General features: G+C 37.3%; 1 protein-coding gene across 1 annotated transcript in view; it reads left to right on the top strand.

Moving 5' to 3' along the window:
- The window catches only part of Sh3bgrl2 (SH3 domain binding glutamate rich protein like 2), a 63,968-nt gene extending 40,709 nt beyond the window's left edge, over window positions 1-23,259 (top strand). Inside the window, exons 2-4 of the mRNA XM_047559362.1 lie at window positions 1,336-1,521; window positions 17,484-17,564; window positions 21,002-23,259. Of these exons, the coding sequence (XP_047415318.1) occupies window positions 1,336-1,521; window positions 17,484-17,564; window positions 21,002-21,013 (279 nt within the window). The 3' untranslated portion in view covers window positions 21,014-23,259. The remainder of the gene's footprint in view (window positions 1-1,335; window positions 1,522-17,483; window positions 17,565-21,001) is intronic.
- The last annotated feature ends 252 nt before the right edge of the window (window positions 23,260-23,511 follow it).

The raw sequence follows: 23,511 nt of genomic DNA, 5'->3' as shown, positions 1-23,511 counted from the left end.
TACCTACTAGGTTTTTAAGGGGAAATTAAGTAGGAGTGAATGATGCTTTTAGGTGTTGAAGTTTCAAAATAATATAACCACATTTCCAAAACTGTATCAGTAAGGGGGAAAGTTAGCTTTTTCAGAAAGGAGAAAAGTCTGTATTCAAGAAATTCAGATAATGCTTTTATCAATTTGTATTATAAACATGATGTTATTCTCTCATCTTACAATATCACTGAACTTGAAGTTGATCTATTTTTCCAACATTTTATTTGTGTCCATACTAACCACACCATCATGTTAGTCATTCATGAACTTCAACCCAGTGAACAAATGCTCCTTGCTCATAGCATATAACATTTTCACTCTCAATCCATTGAGGCTTTTTGTAGGGGCATTTGGGTGGGATGGAGATAATTGTGGGTAAGAGTTTATTTTCTAAGCTTTTTATTTCCTTGGATGAGAGGTCTTTCTGACTGCTTGACCTCTCAAAATGATTCTTTGCCTGGGTCATTGTAAAATTTCCTTCACCCTTAAGTTTGTTCTTTATGCAGATTCCCCATAATCACTTAGAAAAGGCAAGCTTGTCTTACATTTTACATGCTGGTTTAAGACATTGAATATTGTCATCCCGTCTATATTAGTTAATATAGACCCTTAGATTTAGAAGGTGGATTAACATTTGGCATGCCTGCAGATGTGTCCACAGCTCCTTAGGAGTGCACCTGACCCCTAGTGACTGAAGAAGGAAAGGAGAAGGATCAGAGGAATGAGAGGGTTAAGAACTGTTCACAGGAAGATGGTTCTCATGTTTACTCTCACCTTAGGAGTGGAGAACATTTTTCTCTCGTGAATTGATGAAAGGATTCTTTCATGTCAGTGGTTATAGCTGTGGAATATCTGAAAGAAGCTGCTGAGGGGAATAAAATGCTGCTGCTCTCATGAATTAATGAAACGTCAGCTTCTCAGGCACAATGCCCATGGTTTTCAAATGGTTTTGGGCAAAGGGAGCTTTTGTGACTATAAATGTCAACTTCTTGTGGGTTGGGGGTGGGATGGGGATGGTTGTGGCCCATGGAGAACTGTGGCTCTCGCCCCTCGAGTCTGTTCCTTCCAGGCAATCTGAGTGGAGCCTTAGTGTTCTGGGAAACCCAGGTGGAGGAGTCTCTGTGTTAGGACTTACTTAGTCCAGCACTGGATGTCCAAAGTGCCAACAGTGCAGGACACTTTTGTCAACTACTTCTCTTTTGCATCAGTTACCTCTGACAATGAGAAATTGAATCTAGTTCAATTTGGAAACTTATTTATTGTTTCAGATGAGCATTTCTCCTTTTTTGTTTGTCTTCTCTCTAGATAAAGAAGAAGCAGCAGGATGTGGTCAGATTTCTGGAAGCCAACAAGATAGAGTTTGAGGAGGTGGATATCACAATGTCAGAAGAACAGAGGCAATGGATGTACAAAAACATCCCCCCAGAGAAGAAGCCCGCTCAGGGCAACCCACTGCCACCTCAAATATTTAATGGTGACCGATACTGTGGAGTAAGTGGCTGGATTGTTACTACACTATTTTCTTTTCTTACTCATAGCATGTCAGCTAGAGTGCAGTTGGGTTTTTTTACAGTGAAGACTGTGACCCCTTCACTCAGGGCCTGTCTCAAGGTCACAAGTCCAACAGAGGCGAAGTTGGAGGGCATATGAATCCAGCGTTACAGTTAGCGTGTGTATGTGACTGGTTGTGTGGTGTGTGAGTGTGAATCCATGTATGTTTATTGGTTTTCCTGTTCCTCTCTGCTTTGAAAGAGGGGATAGGAGGGAAACTATGTATTCGTTATTTTCTAAATGAAACTTATCTTTCAATTAATACAGTTGGTGGGGCAGAGTAGAAGAGGGAATTATTCTTGAATCTTTATCCCTGTATGGCTTAAATAACTACTAAAAACTGATTATAAACCGGAGTTCCATATTTTATGATTATGAACCAAGAAGGATCACTATGAACATCTAAAATCTATTAGGTGTCTTTCTGCTTTATGTACTATTTAAGAAGGTGAAGATAATTTTTTTCTAATTATCTACCTACCTTCTTATTCCTTCAGTTAAGAAAAAAAAATGACATTTTTCTTTCTAATGAGTAGGTTAAGATTTGCCATTTGCTGCAACTCTAAGTACAGAGTCAGTGTTTATTTTGGGACCACAGTTCTTTCAACAATGGCCTGGAGAAGGAGCTACAGTGCTCTCTAATGCTTTTCTCAGTCTCGTGGTTTGGGAATAACATCCTGGCTATTGGAGTGGTGGACCTGTCAGGTGAGGGAACTGGAGGGTGGCCCTCTGTCATACCTCTTCATATCCCTGTTTTCACCCACTCTCTTCAATACCTGTGTTTTTAAGTGTTTGACTTCCCTGAAGGCATATCTGTTATTCTAATGTCCCTCCTTGCTTCTTCTAAGAAATTAAGGAGTCCTTGGAGTCCAACTGCTGCCCATATAGACTTTCAAATAGTCATTCTATTTTCTGCCTTTGCCCCTTTACTTTACCCTCCCAGTAGCTGGTGCCTCCAGTTCCCAAGCTTGACTGGGACCCTGCAGCTCGCTTCTTGTTTGTGTTGCCTCTGCAGACTCTGAGGTTTCACCATCTTCTGTTCTCTAACATCCCCTCACCCTTTGTCCACCCACTACCCACGTATGTCATGGATCAGGGCAGTAGATGTCTCCAGCTTTATCCAAAAAATGAAGTTTCTATTTTTAAAATCCCTTGTTATGTTGATTGTTTGAAAGAAAGGCAGTGGAGACGTCCTTGCTGTATCATTAAAAGCGTAAAAGCCTTTAAAGCCCCTTGAACAGGGGAATGTATAGAATGAATGAAAGGGTGTAATGTTGTGAAGTAGTTAACTTCATTCCCCCTATTTTTACTTGTTTATGACTTCTGAATCTCTGTATCTTGCCCTGTGAAGTCGGTGGAGGTCGTTTTAGGTAGACCGTCTGGGAGCAGGCTAAAGGCTATCTATTGATTAAACTGCCGGATAAATGGCATCTTCTCTGCTCCAGCGGTTTTGCTCCCAGGTAGTGAAGACAGAGCTGCTGGTATGTGTCCTGTCATTATCGTCTGTTCTGGCAGGTGTGTTGAAGACAATGTCTGCTTTTATCCGCATCAAGTAAATATGACCCTGACAAAAGCATTAGAGGGCAACCAACTCTAGACCTCATTCATCCACCTGCTCCTGGGTACCTTGCTTTACCCAAGGATGGTTTTATGAGTGGTCTCATCTGGTTGGTTAACCTGTAGAAACCTATCACATTCCAAGTGACAGAGAGCCTGCCCATTCTTCTAAACCCTGAATTGGCTACAGATTTATTACTTTATTTCCAACTGAATGAACTAAGCATGTGGGACATGGAGTAAGTGTAACCAGTGGACTTCTCTATCAAATTTAGCATTAGAATATCCCACCTGTTGGGAGGAATTTGAGCTGTTTGGAAGTTCCCTGGCTTGACTATCAGTTCCTCTCACCCAGATTTTGAACAATCAGAGGATGATGAAGAAACAAGTTCAGTTGGAGTCTGTGGCAGTGAGTGTCTGGGGTGGATGGGCCAGACTATAGCTGTGTCAGGTGTCTTTACACAGCAGAAACTGGGTGTGTTCTTGACTGCTCAGACAACGAAATTCTTCCTGTTTTCTAAACTGGTTCCCCAGCTTTAAGTGGATTCTGTCAGTTCCCCACTATACCTCCATAAATTCCTTTCCCCTAAAGTTGCCAGTGACCTTTCTAGTTTGCATTCAAGAACCAGAACTGGGGACTGGGGTGTGGCTCAGTGGCGGAGCGCTTGTCTAGCACGCGTGAGGCCCTGGATTGGATCCTCAGCACCACATATAAATAAACAGATAAAATAAAGGTATTGTGTGTGGCACAGCCATGTTATTCTAGCTGATTCCCTGGAGTGTTCTGCTGTGAGCAGGATTCTTCTCTGCAAATCTGGCTGATGGGTTCTAAAAGTAAACATCCCAACAGCTAGACTTTTCTGATGAGTTTTAATGTCTGATTTGGATTTTAGAAAGCTGGGATCCTCATGTTCAAGGTTTAATTCTTTGTTCTTTCTGTAGAACTGGCATGTGTGGAATGTACTAGAAATGAAATCCATATATCCAAAGGGAAAATATTTACTCTCCTTTTATTCCTTTTCTTTCTGTTTAGCAAGTAGATGATTTGGATTTTTTTAAATTAATATTTATTTTATTTTTTGGATTTTTAAATATGTTTTTATTTTATTATTAGAAATCTTTATTGTGGTAAAAAAATGTATCATAAAATTTACCATCTTAGCCATTTTAAGTGTATAGTTCAGTAGTATTAAATTGATTTACACTGGTATAAAACAAACCCCTAGAACTTTTTATCTTGCATAATTGAAACTGTATGACCATTAAGTAACTCCCTTCTGTTTCCTTCCCAGCCGCTGACCATCATCATTCTTCCTATTTCTAAGAATTTGACTACTCTAGATACCTCATATAAGTGAAATTGCACACAGTGTTTATCCCTTCCTGACTGGCTTCTTTTACTTAGCATAATATTCTTAAGGTTCATCCATGTCATAACTTGTGACAAGACTTACTTCCTTTTAAGGCTGCATACTGTTTCATTTTGGGTATACACCATATTTTGTTTATCCATTTATCCATCAGCAGACATTTGGGTTGCTTCCATCTCCTGGCAGTTATGAATAGTGCTGCTATGAACATGGGTTTACAAATTTTAAATTCCTTTTGATCTATACCTAGGAGCAGGGTTGCTAGATCATATGGTAAGTTCTACTTTTAATTTCATTAGAAGCAGCCAAACCATTTTCCATAGCTCTTGGATCATTTTATAGTCCTACCAGCAGTGCACTGAAGTTCCAGCTTCTCCATCCTCACTCACACCTATTATTTTCTGCTTTGTTTTGTTTAGTTCTTATGGTAGTCATTCTTGTGGGAGTAAAGTCTCATTGTGGTTTTGATTTGCATATCTCTGATGATTAGTGATATTGAATATCTTTTTAATATGTTTGTTAGTCATTTGTATTTTATCTGTGGGAAAATGGTCACCTCCTGTTTCCTTATTTTAGTCAAGTTATTTGACTTTTTTGTTGCTGAGTTATAGAAATTCTTTTATATTCTCGTCAGATAGTTATCCTTTTTTAGTTATCTGACTTGCAAATACTTTCTCTTATTCCAGAACTTGTGTTTTTACTTTGTGGACTGTGTCCTTTGATGAACAAAAGTGTTTTCAAGTCTTATGTTTTTCCATTTATCTATTTGAAACCATTTATCTATTGAAACCATTACATACACAGTTGTAAAAAATACACACACACATCCCTTGGCATCTGTGGCACCTTCAGCTTTCTGTGCCTGGCCAGTTTGGCATCTCCATTTTCTCAGGGTTCTTCACATCCCTGTCAGGGGCATATTTCTCCTTCTTCCCCTTAGATACTGTCTCTTCCTTCTTTGGTGGCAATGATGGCAATGGTGGCAGGACACAGGCACTGGACATGGGGGTGCAGTGGTGTGCAGGTTTGGTCGATTCAGGGGTTGTTTTTACCTCTCCTTCTTTCTGTCCTCCAGCTTTGCTGAATTCAGTTTTTAGGTTTTTTTTTTTTTTTTTAACAAGTTACTTAGAAATGGAAACTCAGTGAAGTTCCATGGATTCACTGATTCATGGATTACCTATCAAGGGGGGAAAAGCAGTGACTGTTCAGATAGTCAAGTCGGTGTAGGTTTGACTGAGGATGCCAGTGCTCAGTCAGGCTTAGGGCAACAGGGAGGAGACATGGAGCCGGATTAGATGTAGTTAGAGTTTGTTGTGAAAATACTGTCTTAAAATGAGAAAGGACAGTTTATCTGAAAGACAAATGGACAATTTTATGTAATGATAACCTTTTGACCATTTCCATTAGGCAACTTATAAGAATGTTTTAAAATTATTGCTTTTTTTACACTTTCAAATGGTATTTAAATGAATTAGAATGTTAAATTTGTGTTTAATCATTGGATGTATTGCTAAAGCAAATCAGAGGACATTATTGGCTGGTTGTTTTTATATGGTGATTTTGGGCTAACTATGCCTGCCTTACCACATGCTAGCTGAATTGAGACCTGAAAGTAGACTAGAGATGGGTTAAACTAATTTTCAGCAGGAGCAGAAAGGGCGAATGACCAGCAGTAGGTTTTTATGTCACTCCTTCACCTCTCCCATGTAAGAAGACAAGGAGAAGTGCCTTGGCAGAGGCTTAGGACCTCGCCCCAAGCACACCTAAGTATATGCAGCCACAGTTATCCCAGGTACAGTGCTTATGTGAGATTTTTGAGAAGATTGTCTTGGGATCATGTATTTTAAGTGTATTTGGGAACTTATTTTTGAATCCTGAACAACCTGCTCCTATAATTATGTTTTACAAATCTGTGATTTGGATGTAAGATTTCATTTTGAAAAGGCTTACTACTATTCTGTGTGTGTGTGTGTGTGTGTGTGTGTGTGTGTGTGTGTGTTTAAATGCCCACATATGAACATAAGAAATGATCTTCAACCATGGTCTCACCAAGAAGGTGTTGGGAAGAGATACTTAAAATGTTTACACATTGAAGTAATTGGTTTTCTAGCATTATTGTTATTAATGTTTCTGATTTTTCAACACTAAAATGAATATGCAAGTAGAGATAATTTGAAAAATGAGAATGGTAAAGTAGGGGCAGCAGTCAGTTTTACCTTTCTAATAATACTGCAAACCTCTGTTCTCTATACTTTCTCTTTTCTTAAAATAGTTTTAAACTTTTAAAATCACACTGTTGAACATACTGTATGTCTTCATTTTGTGCCCTGCTTTATTCTCTAACAAAAATAGTTCCTATGCCCTTTGTAAACTTATTTTTTTTTAATTCATTTTTATTGTAAACAAATGGGATACATCTTGTTTCTCTGTTTGTACATGAAGTAGAGGCATACCGTTTTTGTAATCATACATTTACCTAGGGTAATAGTTTTTGATTCATTCTGTTATTTCCCCCCACCACCCCTCTTATTCTTCTATACAGTCCCTCCTTCCTCCATTCTTGCCCCCCTCCTACACCCCAAATTTATTTTTTAGAAGTTGCATACTATTCCTGTGGGTGGATTATTATAATTAACTTAATCATTCCCCTACTGGGCTATTTAGTTTGTTTTCAGTCACTTGAAATGACAGTTAATTACTGACAAGCTGTCCTGAAGGGCAGTAAATTGAAAGCTATTTTAGAAAATACATTCTCATTTTAGGCTCTTCCATTCTCAGTCCTTTTTCTTTTGAGATAGGGCCTTGCTCAGTTGCTGAAGCTGGCCTTCTACTTGGATCCTCCTGTCTCAGTCTTCTGAGTCACTGGGAATACAGGCATGCACCAACATGCCCAACTAGGCTATTCCATTCTTTCTGTCCTCAAAGTCTCTGTCAAGCAACAGCAATGTTTGTGATATATGGTTATCAATATGAGCCAAGTTATTATTAGTTCTAGAATCTGGTTTCAAGGTCAAGAAAAAGTCATTTGATGAAATAAAAGTAAGAAAATTTAAAACTCGATGATTATTGTATACATTGCGGACATAATCAGAGGAGTTTCTTGTTGCCCACAGATGCCCAATATCATAGAATAAAGTCTGTCTACTCAAAACATCCATTCGACTTGGCGATTGGGCACATTGCAAAACATATATTTTAAACAGCAAAATAAACACTGACAATTTATAGGGCAGGATGTTCCAATTTCATGAATTTTTAGGATTAAGCTAAGCTTCTCAGGAATTTCACATTGGCAGGGACTGTTTCAAAATTATCTTCCAGTGCTCTAGATCAGGGATCAGGTGATCAATAAATATTTTAGGTTTCGAGAGCCACATAGTTTTCTGCTGCATATATTGTTTTCTTTTGATTTTTGTCTGGTTTTATTTTGTTTCCCAACTGTTTACAAAATGTTAACACTGTTCAGTGCTCATGGCACCTGCTGTAGTTTACCCTTCTCAGGATGGGTCACTCACCCTTCCCTCAGGTTCCCAGAGTTCTTCCATGGTCACATTTGAGAAGCCCTTAATTGGCTGTTTCCCCAGTCCCTTCATGGCATTTAAGTCTATCCTCTGACAGTGGAGCAGACTAGAACATAATGAGAGGAAGAAATTTGCACCTGTTTCATAGCCTGTCTCTAGTAACTGTGTGCCAACAGAACTCTATTTTAAGAGTTAATAGGGGGAAAAATAAGGGAAACTAAAGTCCCAGATTTTCCTCCTCATCCCCAGGAGGCTGTGCTCTAAGGTGTAGATATTATTGAAGAGTTAATGGTGCATCATCTATATGATACTTGGAGTAGAGCCCTGAAAATCCTCACACCCTTTTCTTCACTTCATACATCCAGAGTACCAAATCCCAATTATTCTGTCTTGTTTCACTTTCAAAACTCAATTCAGATGTGCCTGTTATTATACTTCTAATTAACTAGGACTTTGGTTATTACTTCCCCTTCCCATTCCCAGCAACTCTGGACTTTTTACTGCTATTGACTTTTTACTGCTATTGACCTTTATCTCAAAAATTTTCTTGATGTCTTTGCCTTCAGTTGGTCCCTAAGTTCCTTGTGCCCATTCACCCTCATCATGTTATGTGGCCTGCTTATCTTATAATCTGTTACTCGTTAAAATGCTAGGAACGTGGGACATACTTTATAAACATCAGTCCTTCTGTTGGGTCTCCTCATCAAGGACTGAGCCTTTGGGGTGTATGATTTGAAGTCTGTTAGGCCAGACTGTAGCATTCCCATTTTATTAATAAAGGTCAAAGCCAAATTTGTCAAAAACAAATCCAGTGAACCTTCTTGTAGACTTTTACAATGAAAATTGTTTGGGAAAGTACCTCTATTAGAACCTCATCTATTTCACGCGTAGAATTTTCTTAGGAATCTTTTTTTCTGAAATTGAAAATCTGTATTCCAAGCCCTTCTGTCTAAAACATCAGTTATCTAATCAAGGAGAATCTTCTCCATCATGTGTTTTACTGTAAATATTCTTATGTGGCGTAATCTCAGATACTAGGAAGGGGAAACTCAAGTGGTGGGGAGCAGGTGATAGAAATTCCTCTTTGTCGCTAATTAGTGATCAGCCGTATGCCCAGAAGCAAAACAGTTGAGTTAGATAATCTTTGCAGTTCTCTTTCCTATAACTGTAATTTTTATTCTTCTGTCTATAAATGTTTAATCTTCCATTTTCACCTTACCAAGATGTTTGCCTCGGATATTCTACAGTGACGAATCCCTGGGATGTGACTTTCATAAAAATGATGACTTGTGCTGTGAATATTGAAAGCTTTCATCCAGACAGTCTGAGGCCACCCCAGGTGCATGTTTAGAAGTATATGTGAACTAACATCCAAACTGTTAGATTTTTTTTCTGTTTAACATTTTTCTTCCTTCCTTAGCTATATACAATTAAATTAAAGATAATGAAGAAAGGGCAAAATGGTTAAGACAGTAAGGGCATGTTGATATCAATGTCAGTTCAGCAAAGCTTGTTTTCCAAAAGGCAGGAATGAAAACGAAATGATGTGCCCCATTTGGGTACAAAAGAATCAAAATGCAGTCAGTAAAAAATTAAAAAGTAATTTTTTAAAAAGTCAGGAATGGAAAGCAGACTTCCTTTGCTTTCTTTGTAGGTGACCCCCTCCATTTTCCCAAAATGGAGCCTCTTCATGTAAGTCCTGCCTTGTTTGCTAAATTCTTTCTCCTCTCTGATTAATTTATTAATATCTCTATTCCTTGATTTAAAATTTGAAGTGTTTACTTTGTTCTTTGATAGATGAAGGGAGGTAACTTCTGTCAGGTCTCCCCCATTTTGATCAAATACCCATATGTACATAATATTGACTGTGATAATCGTTTATATAAATATATTGGTGTGATTCTGTAAATACTGCTCCCTACAAAACTGTTCAGTAGAGTGAGCAGCCACAGAGGGTATATAACCTTTTCAGTCCCTGGCTTAGAGGAGAATGACACAAACATCAGTATCCAAGGGATTCTCCTCACAAAGTTCAGCAATTTCACTCACTCCAGCACATACTTGTCTGGAAACACGAGAAGAAACATACCTTTTCTCTTACATTGCTTTTTTGTTTGCTTAGACTAACTTCTGAAAAAATACTTGGTATCTCTACCTGGTAAACTTTCTAATTTTTTTTTTAAAGTCTTCATTTGATTTTCATTTTTAGTAGATAATATTGTTGGGTCTAAAGTTCTAGAATTAAAATCATGTTCCCTTAGGAAGTATTACTTCATTTTCTGTATTTATGGTATTTTCTGGAAGACTTCACATCTGCTAGATTAGATTCTTAGAGGTAGATTTTTTTTTTTACTTTTCTTTCTGGAAGGTTTTAAGCTTGTGTGTGTGTGTGTGTTTCAGTTCTGGAGTGTGTGTGTGTGTGTGTGTGTTTTAAATTTACTATGCACAGCAATTGTTGGAAGTTTCAATCTGAAAACTTCTCTTTCACTTTGGAAAAGTCCTGTGATTTGACTTTTTCCTCCCCTCCATTGTCTTTCTTCTTCCCCTGCAGGATTTGTTGTTTTGGGGACTTTTTACCCTTCATACCATCAATAATTAACCTGATTAATAATTTCCATCTCTTAGTCTTAATGCTGTACACTTTGAGAGACACTCTTACATTTTATTTTCTAGATCACTAGCTTGGTTTTTAGTCCTGTATCATTCTGTTATTTAATGCATTTATCAATTTTTTAATTTAGCATTCAAATTTAATTACCAGGAGCCCTTTTGTTGCTGTTTTCTTATTATTCCTTTAAAAATATTGGCTTGTTCTGGTTTGTTGATGTGGTATTTTCTTTAATTGCTCCAAAAACATTAGTTAGAAGCATTTTTTTTTTTTCTTGTGTTCTCTAAGCTATCTCCATGTTCTCCAGCATTACTTCTGGTTTCTGACTTCTGTCTTTCTCCCTTAAGAGCTGGTATGACTTCTCCCCAGACTTGCACAGGCCTTTTCCCTTTGGTAGGAGGACTAAGACTGTACAAGGCTGGGTGGCACAGAGAAGCAGCCTGGATCCCTCACATGCTAAAGAAAGAGCAAGAGCGTTACGAAGGCAGTGGAGGACAGTGTCCTTCTAGGACACATCTCCTTTCCATTGCTTTCTGTCTGATTTGGAGCCCAGATTGACCACAGACTCAGGAGTTTGCATCAGGTCGCAATCAGTGTTGTCCTGAGAGCACTTCTTGAGAGCTCTGGCTACACTGTGCCAAGGATTGCCTCTGCGATGTATCACACACACACACACACACCTTTGTGATACACTGTGCCAAGGATTGCCTCTGCGATGTATCACACACACACACACACACACACACACACACACACACCTTTGTGCTTTGGTGTTGGCCCAACACAGACTTCTCCAGATCATTGTAGTCATTGTCTCAGGCTTTTAGTTTCTGTGGGAGTTCCTTTGGGAAGGATTGCTCTTCTGTTGTTTTGGGCCATGGTTTCCTCTGCTGTTTTTTCTACCAGTCCAGTTGTATTTGTTTTATATATTCTAGGCATTTCTTTTTCTTTCTTTTTTTTTTTTTTTTGTTGGGGGAGGGTACCAAGGATTGAACTCAGGGCACTCGGCCACTGAGCCACATTCCCAGCCCTATTTTGTATTTTATTTAGAAACAGGGTATCACTGAGTTGCTGAGGCTGGCTTTGAACTCAAGATCCTCCTGCTTCAGCCTCCCAAGCTGCTGGGATTACCAGTGTGCCACCGCACCCAGCTATTCCAGGCATTTCTTAAAATTTTATCGCTGGATCCCTTTCCTAGGTTTAGCACGAAGATTTTTTCCCCTCCCACTTCAGTGGCACTTGGATAAGAGAAGAGATGGATGCATGTGCTTACACTGCCATCTTGAACCAGTATGGTCACAAATATTAAACATGAATTAAGAATTTGAAAGCCTCAGCTTTGGGCTTGTGCTTATTTCGGTGTTTGGCATAGAAATCGCTGAGTGAAGCCATGTTAGATAACTACATCTCACCTATCCTACCTGAACTGGAACTGCCAACTGCTTTTTTCTTTCTGCATCAAGATTTCATAACACAGAGTGTATCATCAAAGATCATTATCCACTAAATCAAGAAATTTGCTCAGAGGCTACCTTTTAGACCTGAAAGAACTTAAGCAGAAGGAATCTCTCCCCATATTAAACAGCAGCAGTAACAGCAGCAGCAGTTGTGGTAGCAACTCTGGTAGTCTTAAAAAAAAAGTTCCCTGTAAGTTTTTTTTTTGGGTAGACCAGATTTCCTCTTGAGTCATGTAAACTGATTGCTGCCACCATTTCCTTGTTGGCCGTGTGTTGTTTTTGTTCCCTGCAGCCTCCTATTTGCTTGTGCCCCTGGCATGTAGAAATAATATGGTTCTGTCACTTAATTGTCATTGAGCTGTGGGAAGCAATACAGCTTTTCAGAGCCCGCTGCTGTGGGCTTTCCTAACTGTTCTCTTAGGGAACACTGAAAGGGCAAAGAACTTTAAGATCTTTGTCTCAAATGCTTGCTTAGTCTGTAATGGTCTAATTGGGGTGTACAGATAATGTCCTTATGTGAGCTCCTGGAAGAATGAGACTATTGTTAACTCTACCTGTTGTAGATTTTATCTTGAGCTTTGAAATGTCTCTCACATTGGTTTTCACTTGAACCCCAAACAGAAGTATAGGTGGGGGGAGACTTTTCTTTTCCTTTTCCTTTTTTTAAAACTCTTTAGCTTGCTTTTTTCCTTCTTAAAATTATAGCTTTTAAATAAATATTAACTCTAGTGAATAGGAATGCTGAGTTATGCTATTATCTATACAGTTTAAATTTTTTTCTTTTTCTAAGCAAACAGCATTAGAAATACTTTTTATCCTTTGTCTTCAATGTAATGAAAATGTAGTGGCTTCTGAAACTGGGTGCTCTAATTTTGCATGTGATTTGTGTGTTTGTATCCTCTGCAAAGTCAGTACTAACTGATATTTATATTGCAGAATGCTGATTGTCCTGAAATTTGCAGTCTGCAGACACATATTTACAAACACTTCTGGGAAAGTACCTTTAAAACTCTATGGAATTCAGCGAGTCTGTTTAGAAACCTTATGTGAATTTTAAACTCTATAATGCTTTTAACCTTTGTAGTAGTAACTCTAATATTTAAAAAAAAAAATCATCTTGACAAGTGAAGCAAATTTGGTAACAAAGCAGAATTTTTTGTTTTATTACAGAATATTATGGCTCAAGGCCATAATATAAAAAGTTATAATGTAATAGGAAGTGATATTTAAATTCCTAAAGCTATGTTCCTCCTAAAGGGTTTCACATCATAAAATTTAACTCTGAAAGGAGGCATTAACTATTAAGAGATTTTAGAAGTTAAATTATCATTCATCTACTCTTTGTCCAAACATGACAAAGAAAATAGTTTAACTTGTACACTTTAGGATTTATCAAAACACGAAAAAGTTTTTGAATGTCGGAAAGTAAAATTTTTATGCTGTTTTTAAAACTGGTAAATAATAGAGTAGGAATAGGATTTACTCAAACCATATTACTAGCAGGATATTACCTAAGGCGTGACACATTGGTCATTTATTTACAAACACAACTCATCTGTCCTTATGACACAGATTGTGTTAGTAACCTGATATATGTCACGTACTAGTCTGTTTGATTTTTAAAAATAATTTTCTATGAATTATTTTGCTTTTAAAGTTAATTAGCAGACTTTGTACTTGTTATTTTCATACCGTAAATGAAATTTCCTAAACTCTTCAGTGAATCTAATTCAGTGTTTGGGCAAGAAGCCACCGAGCCTTAGTGATATGGTATTGAGTTAAAAGTTCATAAAATAAAAATAATATTTATGATTTTTATGACACAAATACTGTTTAAGAGAAAATTTTCTTTTAATAAATTAGAAATGTCATTTTGAGATTTTTAAATATCTGACTTTTGCTAGTGATGAAAACTTATAAGAGCAATTTAATGTGGAGAAGTGATTTGTTGATCATGTTACATGTTTTCTCTACTTGCATTTATATGTATGTTTTTAGATGTTGTTTTTATGTATATGAAACTTAGATGCAAGCTTACCTGATTTCCAGTTTGTGATTTGAGGAATTGTGATGATTTTGGTATTTTAAATATAAACACTGAAACCTGAAGTATAATTATTATTTCATTGCAACTTGCTTTTTATTCATCTATATGCAGATATTTTAATGTTACTATTATAATCATTTGAAAGTAAAATTCACACTATATTTATAGAAATTGAGTCATCATTTCTCATTTTCAAATTTCTTACATTGTTAATTTCACACTACTGAATTTCACAATGACATCAGAGCTTTTTAGTCAAATAGAAGCCTTTTAAACTCAAGAGCAGGAACAGCATTTTAATGACTAAGTTACTGGTCCTCGGTCTTTTCTATTCAGTTAAATACAAGAGGAACAAGTTTTTAATTTGCTCTCTCCAGTAATAGGAATATCTAGCTTGGATTTTGTGCTTGGATATAACTTATGGTCCACTGAAGAGCAGCTCTACTGGATGCTACATTATTTCTGAGAAGTCTGGAATTATCTATCAGGTTATCAATAAAATCTGGAGTCGGTGGGACTCATAGTATCTGACATACCTGGGCAGAAAGTTTGAGGAGGTGAAATGATCAGGTCCTATAACTCACATGGTACACTGGTGGGTGTTAAAACCACAGATCCACAGATGCTGATGCTTGAGCATATACCCCACTCAGTGTCCCAGAAATGTAATTTGTGAAGCAGACAGTGGTTAGTGCATTGGTCTTCTCAAAACTGAGGAGTTAGGCAGAACCAGATTACATAGGGCTTTTTGTTGTTGTTGTTCTCTTTTACCATATCAAAGATTTTAGTCCATATCACATGAGCAGGGAGACCTCTTGAAGCAAAGGGATTAAGTGCAGGGTAATAGGGTGCCAGTTTCTCAGAGGTCCTTATTGTGGAGTGGAAGATCATGCATTGTGGTTTAGACCTATTTTGTTTAAGAGTCTATGAACAGTTTTTTGCTTATGTGGAACCTGAGCTCAAAGGAGAGTTCAGATCTAGGACATATGAACTTAATTAGAATGGATTTCCTAGGAAAAGAATTTAGATCCAAGAGAAGTAGAATATACTATAAAGAGGAACAAGTAACTGAATTTATATAGTGCATATCTAAAAGGATGGAATAAATCTAGCCCATAATTTAACTCTCTTCCTTCTCTTACCATATTTTACTCTAAGCAAAAAAAATTGTTAAAGAAATATCCATGGAACAGGATTATTTCTTGAATCTACATCAGTGAAATGTCACTGGACTTTTTGAAAATTACTTTGTGACAAAGAATGTAATATTTTTAGTTCATGGAATGTTGCCTACATTATATATTGAACTTAGACAATTTGTGTTATCATTAGAATCATATTTTGTCCTATAAAGTTACAAATTTTCTTATAAATTCCATGAAATATTTTGTATGCAAAGCAACCTTCTACTGCCTCAATATCTTCTTTGCTTGAGTGTCTTATATAATTTCTGAAATTTAACATGTTCAACTCCAGTTTTGGCTTAAACCTTTTCTCAAATCTTTTTCCATCAAGTCAGAAAGCTCAGAGCCCCTTTATTCTCACTTTTTCCTAATCTCCACATCTGATCCACAGCCAAGTATCAATTCTTCTAAAAGTTTCTCTGTTCTGTCTAGGTCACTATCTACACTGCCATCATTCTGCTGCAAGCTGTCCCTGACATCTCTTACCTGAATTACCATGGTGTTCTCCTCACTTTTCTCTCTGGTTTCCTTCTTGCTGTCCCCTCTCTGAGCCATTCTTCATATGACTATTTAGGTATTTCCTGAAAGGAAAGTGAATCAGTTTGTTCCTTTGCTCAAAACCTTTACATGATTTCCTTTGGTATTTAAATTAAATTCAGACTCTTTCCTGGTTTACAAAGTCAGCACATGCAGATCTCAGTCAACCCTGCCCTTTACTGTGCTTTTCCCTGCTCTGGATGACCCTGTCCCAACACTTCCTGTGCTAATTCTGCTTCTTCATATTTCAACTTAAATGCAAAGCCTGAGGCAAAATGACCATGAATTAAAATTACTTAACTTCAAAATCATGAGACTCGGCTTGATGAAGATTTTGGACAAGAGGATCTGTCCACAGAACCAAACAATTCAAAGATTTTTCATCAAATGAGGCATGCTTTGCAAAAAGCAAACCTCTATACTACAGGTTGCCAACTCATTTAGATTTCTAGACCAATTTCAAAAGTACTTGTAATGCCATTGACTCTGCTCGGCAAGAGATTCCTTAGGGCTCAGTGTCTGCAGCATACAGGGTACCCTGTGCCTGGTTCCTCTTGGGCAGAATGCATCATAGAATAACTGTTTCAACACCAGTTAAAGATGGCCCCATATCTCAGCTTTCCCACTTGGTGGTCAAACTTGGACACCATATTGCTTCTCTTGGAGCCAGTCTCCAATCTGGTGAACTGTGGTGAAGATTAAATGATGTATGATTTTAAGGCACCTAGCACAAAACGAAGGCCTGCAAATGACTCTAATTATTGTCTACTTACAGTATTTATCCTTAGGATAAAGTTATTAAAGTAGTCAATTTTAAAACTGATTTACATCAATTTGGAAACTTGGCAGTGTGATACATGCGAACTTTGGCAAGGAAAGAATTAATACACTGACTAGAATTTCTCCATAGCCTCTCTTGTGAAAGTAGCAAGAGAAAAATGGTTCTGTGTCTAAAGCAAAGATAAATGTTATAGAGAATATAGTTTCTTTTGGTCTTTATTTGATCTTTTTATTCTCTCTGAAGACATAGTCTGAAAGAATGTGGAAAACTTCAAAAGCAGAATAGAAGCACTATCATTGACACATGGAGACTTTGTGGCTTTATATTTACCCACTGATTTTTTTTTTTTAAGCCACAGATAGCAAAATATCAAGAGTGTAATTGGGAGGCATCCTTCCATGTTGAAGCCTCAAGTAAAACCTTAGGTCAATGTGACTCACACAGACAGGTGTTAGTTTGGCACATGAGGAAAAAGGCATGTATCCCTATTTCATTTCTGTTGTCAAACGTTGTACATTTTAATCCTGTCACAGATTTTGAATTAAAAACTTGTTACATTCATCATCATACTCAAGGAAAATTTTAGACCCTAATAGATTAAATCTAGTAGGTATGTGTCATTCCTCTCTGGCCTGGACAGAGCAATGATACACTTTCTACTTCCATAAAGAAATAAAATGTTAAAAAGGGTTGGGGATGTGGCCTAGTTGTTAAATGCCCCTGGGTTCAAGCCCAATACCAGAAAAAAAAAAAGAAAGAAAGAAAAAGAATTTGTCAAAAGCACCAACCAAATTGTTTGCTTTTGTTTATTAGTTTTACTTTCCTCTCCTTTTTTCCTAGGATTATGACAGTTTTTTTGAATCAAAGGAAAGCAACACTGTCTTTTCATTCTTAGGCCTGAAACCACGATTGGCATCAAAGGTAGGTTAATTTTTTCTTCTTTTTGCTTTAAAATTATCTTTCTTGTTCTCAGGGATAGAGGTTGAAAGTGCTAAAGAGATGCACAGATAGTCCCTATGCATAATTCTAGATTATCCAGTTCTAAGACACACAAGCCTAGTTTTTTTCTTTCCAATTTTCAGTCATTGCCATAAATTGGAATGTTGATTTATTTATAATTTAGACTCCTTTCTTCCAAGAAGAATTTAAGGTAGCACAAGGTAGTAGCTGCTTTCTATTTTAAATTGCAAATTTATATCATAGTTCACCCTCTGCATTGGTGGGTTGAAATGTGGATCAAGAATATTTGAAAAGAAAATTGCCTTTGCATTGAACACACACAGCTATTTCTTCTTGTCATTATTTCTTAAATAACATAGTATAATACCTGTTTACCTCATGTTGGATATTATAAGTGATCTAGAGCTGATCTGAAGTATATAGGTAGATTGGCCTACATTGTGTGCAAATATTTTCTCTAAGGAACTTTAGCATCTGCAGATCCAAAGGGGGTCCCAAAACCAAACACCCACAGATATTGAGGGACAACTCTACTTTAAATTTTTTGAGAGAGCAAAATTAAAGCCATATTTGAAAAGTCTTTTGCACATTTAACTTATTTACAGTGAAGAAAGGGTGTTATATAATAAGTGGTCAACCTTGGGAAATATATTCTTAACCCAATCAAAATATTTTTAAAGACCCTTTATTAAGTCATATGTCTTTTGGAAAACATACAGGACCCTGATTGTCTCATGTTTAGACCTAAAAATGATACATGTTTTCACGTTGGATTTGATAAATTACTTTCAAAATTAAAAAGGTATTTATTAAGTCAGATAATATTTTGATTGATTTTTATAAAAAATAATTTTTGCTGATTATAAAAATAGCCTAGACTCATTTAGAAATTTTGGAAACATGAAGAAAGTGTAAAGTAAAACAAAAATCACTACCCCAAGCCATCCACATTGATATTTTTGTGTGTTTCCTTGTAATCTTTATATATGGAAGTTGAGGTTTTGACTGTATTTACAAATAAAATTTGAAAATGTGTGTGTGTGTTTTAAAAAAAAATAATTGAAATGGAAGTACATTACTGGGAATTTTATTGTCTATAAGTAATAGGTCTTTTGAGACTACCCAGGATCTGTACCATCTCTGAAACACCTGTGGGAGGAAGACAGCAGCCATCAGTGATGTAAATTATACACTAGCACCTGCAGTGCATAGCCAGTGTGAAATCTTGCTTTGTTTTTACATCAGCAAGTCAACAGATGGTTGTGGGTGGTTTCCATGCACATGTTTTAAGCAGAGGCAAAACCCACACATAAAGTATTTACAGGTTCTTAAAAAGTATTTTTATGAAGATATAACATTTGAATACTTGTTAGGAAAATTAGAGTATTTTTATAACATGTTTCATCCCAACATATTAAACAATATAGATTTATCTTCAAAAAACTAGAAAAACCAGAGTAGGGATAATCTAATGAATGTATAAACCCAGTGGACACCATTGTCTATGTAAAAGCCTTTTAAAAAATTCTGTGTGCTTGCCATCTTTGTTATCATTTTCCCCAAAGATGTAGATTCCTTAGGCACTGTGCAGACTGACTTTTTTACTCTTTAAGCCATTTGGGCCTGGGGGTATACAGTTCAGTGGTAGAGTACTTGCGTAGCCTGCATGAAGCCTTGGGTTCCATGCCCATCCCCCTTACCCCCCAAAAAAGTAGCAAAACAAAATTTATTCTCTCTGAAATGTCTCAAAAAATCTATTATCTGTAAAATACACATTCTAACATGGCTTTTGGCCATGATGTTAAAGTTGGTCTTCATGCCATTGCAATTGACTTGATTTCAATACACCAGTCCAAAAACAGTAAGTGCCTTGGGCAACCCCACCCATTCAGCCAACCATTTGGAGCACTTGGGATCAGAGCAGATGTCCATAGTGCAGTGTCTGTGTTGCTTGCTGTCACAAACATTCCGGGGCTTAGTGTTAGTAGCAGCTCAGACTTCATCTTTATATGGCAGGAGTGAAATGATAGGAACAAAATGTAGATTTTCCCCCCATTTTAGTCACTTGCTCTCCACTTTGGTAATAATTGATTATATGGTCTTCAGATTAAGACTCTGACAGTGTGTTACAGAGTTGATATACTAAAGGATGAAGCCCCCTTTTTCGTCTCCTTTCTTACTTCTACTGCAGTACACACACGTGGAAAGACAGGAAAGCCAACCAGGAAACATAAGGAGGCTGTTAGCATCTGTAATTGCTCCACAAGTGGGAAAAGAGTGTTTGTGGGCCCCACAGGCACAAGTGCAGTGTAGATTCCGAGTGAGCCGCTCCCAAAAGCAAGCAGAGCAGAGGAAAGTTGGAAATCACCAAATGGTGGCCCACAGGCCACGTGAGCTCTGGATATGTTATTTGTCCAGTGCAGAATTTTTGAAAGTAAAAAGTAAATGGGTTAATATTTATTTAATTTTTAATTTTTTTAAATTTGTTCTTATTAGTCATACATGATAGTAGAATGTATGTTGACACATTATACACATATGGAGTGCGACTTCTCATTCTTCTGGTTGTACATGATGTAGAATTCATTGGTCATGTAATTGTGTAAGCTGCTAATATTTAAAATACGGATTTTTATCTTTTCTTGAAGTTGGAAGATGTCGAAATCAGGGTGAGGGAGCACTCCCCCCTGTGAATGGCTGGAGCCAGCAGTGGTCGGCCCACCATGGTACCTGTGTGACCTCAGGAAAAGGAGGCCTTCTGACTAATACCTTTTAGTTATTAGTCAGTTTGTTATTTTAATAGACCCTAAGCAGAGCCTGTTATGGAAGTTTCTGCTTCCTGATCTCTGCCATTCAGGGGTGATATTTAGAATATGTAACAGCAGGGAAAAACTGCCAGAGCTGGAGGCCATGGAGGTCTCCTGTGCCAGGCGACAGCTGTTTAGCAGTTGGATCATGGGAAAGCCGTGGAGTGGCACTTGGGTGATTGGAGCAGCAACTATTTACCAGCAGTTACAGCCATACTAGTGCTGTTCTTCACATAGGGTCATCATAAACCAGGGCCTCTGCATGCCCCCTGGGTGAGATAATGCCCACCTACCCATGAACTAGAAGAAAGGTACCTTTAAGAGGAGACTTAGTGGGATGTTGCTTTCTATTTTTGGTATTTGGCAGGTTGACTGGGTGTGATTTAAATCTGGGCTCTGATTCCAAAACCCAGGATTTGCTCTTATCAATCACTTGGGGGTAATGTATTGTGACTTCCAACATCTCTGTTCCTCACATTTAAAAAAAAAAAAAAAACCAACCAAAAGCAGATTTTCTTCTCAATATAATGCAGTACCATAACTGGGTTTTTTTTTTTTTTTTTTTTTTTTTTTTGGTTTGTTTTTTAACAGGCAGAACCTTAGAGAGGCAGAGTGGAAGATGACGGAGATGCATTTTGGAGCACCCCTTGGTACTCAGCGCACACCTGCTTACCTAATGCATCACTGTGACAAAAGCCACATGCATCAGTAACTTTGCTTGCCATGGAAAAGGTGTTTTTGGAAGATGTGGGTATAATGGGGATTGCATGATTGCTTTAAACCAAATCAGGACTGTGGTGGATTTTTTTCTTCCCAATTTGCCTGCAGTTGCCTCACTCACCTGAAAGTACTGTCTCCTGTTACGGGTGTGCTTCCTTAATAAACAATTGACAAGTGGGTGGCACCATTAGGGAGAAAATGTTGAGTCTGCCCTAGGATATAATAGATGCCAGTATTGCATAAACCTGCTTCTCTTTAAGCTGCCTGGATTGCATCCTTGAAATTAGTCTGCCAGGCTGTTAGAATCTTTGAATCGGAAAGGCAAAAGCAATGCTGATTGACAAAAGGCATTGAAGGTTTTTGCTACAGAATCATAAACATCACTATTCCAGTTCTTTGTAATAACACCTGTTGAAAATGTTAGATGTTCTAGACTCCTTTTTATAATGGAAACTCTTAACCCTCACAAATCCTCTAAGCTCCTGCAGATATTTCCAGAAATTACTGGTGCAATGTTGCATGATCACAACCAAGTTACAGGGATGAAGATAATTACTATTTTGGAAAATATATGCTTCTTTATCTCTTGAAAGGGGAAAGTTTCACCTAAATGCACAAGACTGCTTGAAAGATATATTTTAAGAAGTGCACTAATTAGATAGTCAATTTATAGGAAAATTGTCTGATTAGTATCTGAAGGCATTTTCAGCTCTAGCAATTTATATATACATAAGTGCACATATATTTTTAAATTCAGCTCCCCAACAGCTGCTTATTCTATTTTGTGAAAGGATTATATTTTTTTGAGAAGGAAGATCTCAGTTAGATATATTTTGTGGACCCTTGATGAGGCATATTAAAAGATACCAATATTGCTGTAGAATTAATTTTTTCCCATATTACTTTTGATCATTCTTCTAGTTTTTTCATGTTTCTAGCCACTGCACAGACTCAGACTTTTCAGAGTAAAACTAATACACATTCTTATTCCGTATATGAGCACAAGTGAGTTTCAGAGCAACATATATGAGAAAGGGGCTGTCTAAAGAGAAATTCCAAGTTGTACTTGGCAAACAGATCTCCTACTGGAGTGCATGCTGATAAACACTGAACATGTTACTTCATTAAAACAGAGGTGACTTTTCTGTATCCTTATATATCTTAAGCGTTTTGAATTGCCAAACATGGGAACAGCCTTGAATATGATAAACTCGGAGAGGACTGACTAAAATACTCATCCTGAAGCTGGTCCTTTCATTATGATTCTGAGAAGGAAATTTATAAGAAATTGAAAGAACAAATGAGTTTGAAGCTCCACGCACCCTGTCCCCATATCTTGCTAAATGTGGACTATTCTAAAGCACTTTTTGAATGCTGAAGCTGAAATTGCAGCCTGAGATTTGCAGTCCAGGACTACAGTCAGAGGAAAGCATGACAGAGTTCTTGACTGGAAGATATATGATCTGCAATTTTCTCTCCAAGGAAAACTGTTGTCAAATCATGGGAATTACTGGTTAGTTGATATTAAACAAGATCCAGGTCATTTTCCACTTGATATATCCCAGGGACTATCTAGGAATGTTTATTCCTAAGCGGATATTGTGTTTAAGTTTGTTAGTATGTGAGTCTTCTGCTAAGACTTAGTATTTTATGTTGTTGTTTTGTTTTGTATGAACCCAGGGGCGCTTTACCACTCAACTGCTTATCTCCCCATCCCCTCTGTCTTATATTATTTTGAGAAAAGGTCTCGCTAAATTGCTCAGGCTGGCTTTGAACTTTCCATCCTCATGCCTCAGCCTCCTGAGACACTGGGATTACAGGCATGCACCACCATGCCCAGGTAGAATTTCTTTTTTAAGATAACAGCAAATTTTTAAGTTGTTATGTTGTGATTATCCAGCTTATATTTAGTCTGTTCTTTCAAGTGAGTGCTGAGAACCAACTTAGTAAGGTTGAGGCTTTGCAAATTCTAGGGTTGTAGTATTAATACCATGCTTGCTAACCAGAGAAAGCCACCCAAATTTTTCTGATAACTTTCAAATTAACTCTGATATGCTTAGTGTGATTATATTAAACATAGTGTTAAATTACTAACAGGTACAAATCATCTTTTTATGATGATTTGGGGCAGGGGTGTCAATATAGAAGCACAATGTATGGCATCTACCATAGTATCCAGGCTCCACAGAGTACTGAAATATTGCCCTCCAGCACCACTGTTTACAGAGAATATAGTGTCCTTAATTGTACTCTTACCAGCTGAATTCCAAGCATAAAGAAATGATGTTCTTATTTCCTTTAATTAGCTGCCTTTAGATTTTGATAATCCTAGTCTTTAAAACCTAGGAAAGAAGTGGATTTGCAGGCATAGATTTAATATC

This window comes from Sciurus carolinensis, chromosome 7, assembly GCF_902686445.1.
Source record: "Sciurus carolinensis chromosome 7, mSciCar1.2, whole genome shotgun sequence".
Classification (NCBI taxonomy): Eukaryota; Metazoa; Chordata; class Mammalia; order Rodentia; family Sciuridae; genus Sciurus; species Sciurus carolinensis.
Note: the sequence above shows the minus strand (reverse complement) of the source record. Positions and strands in the feature narration are given on the sequence as shown.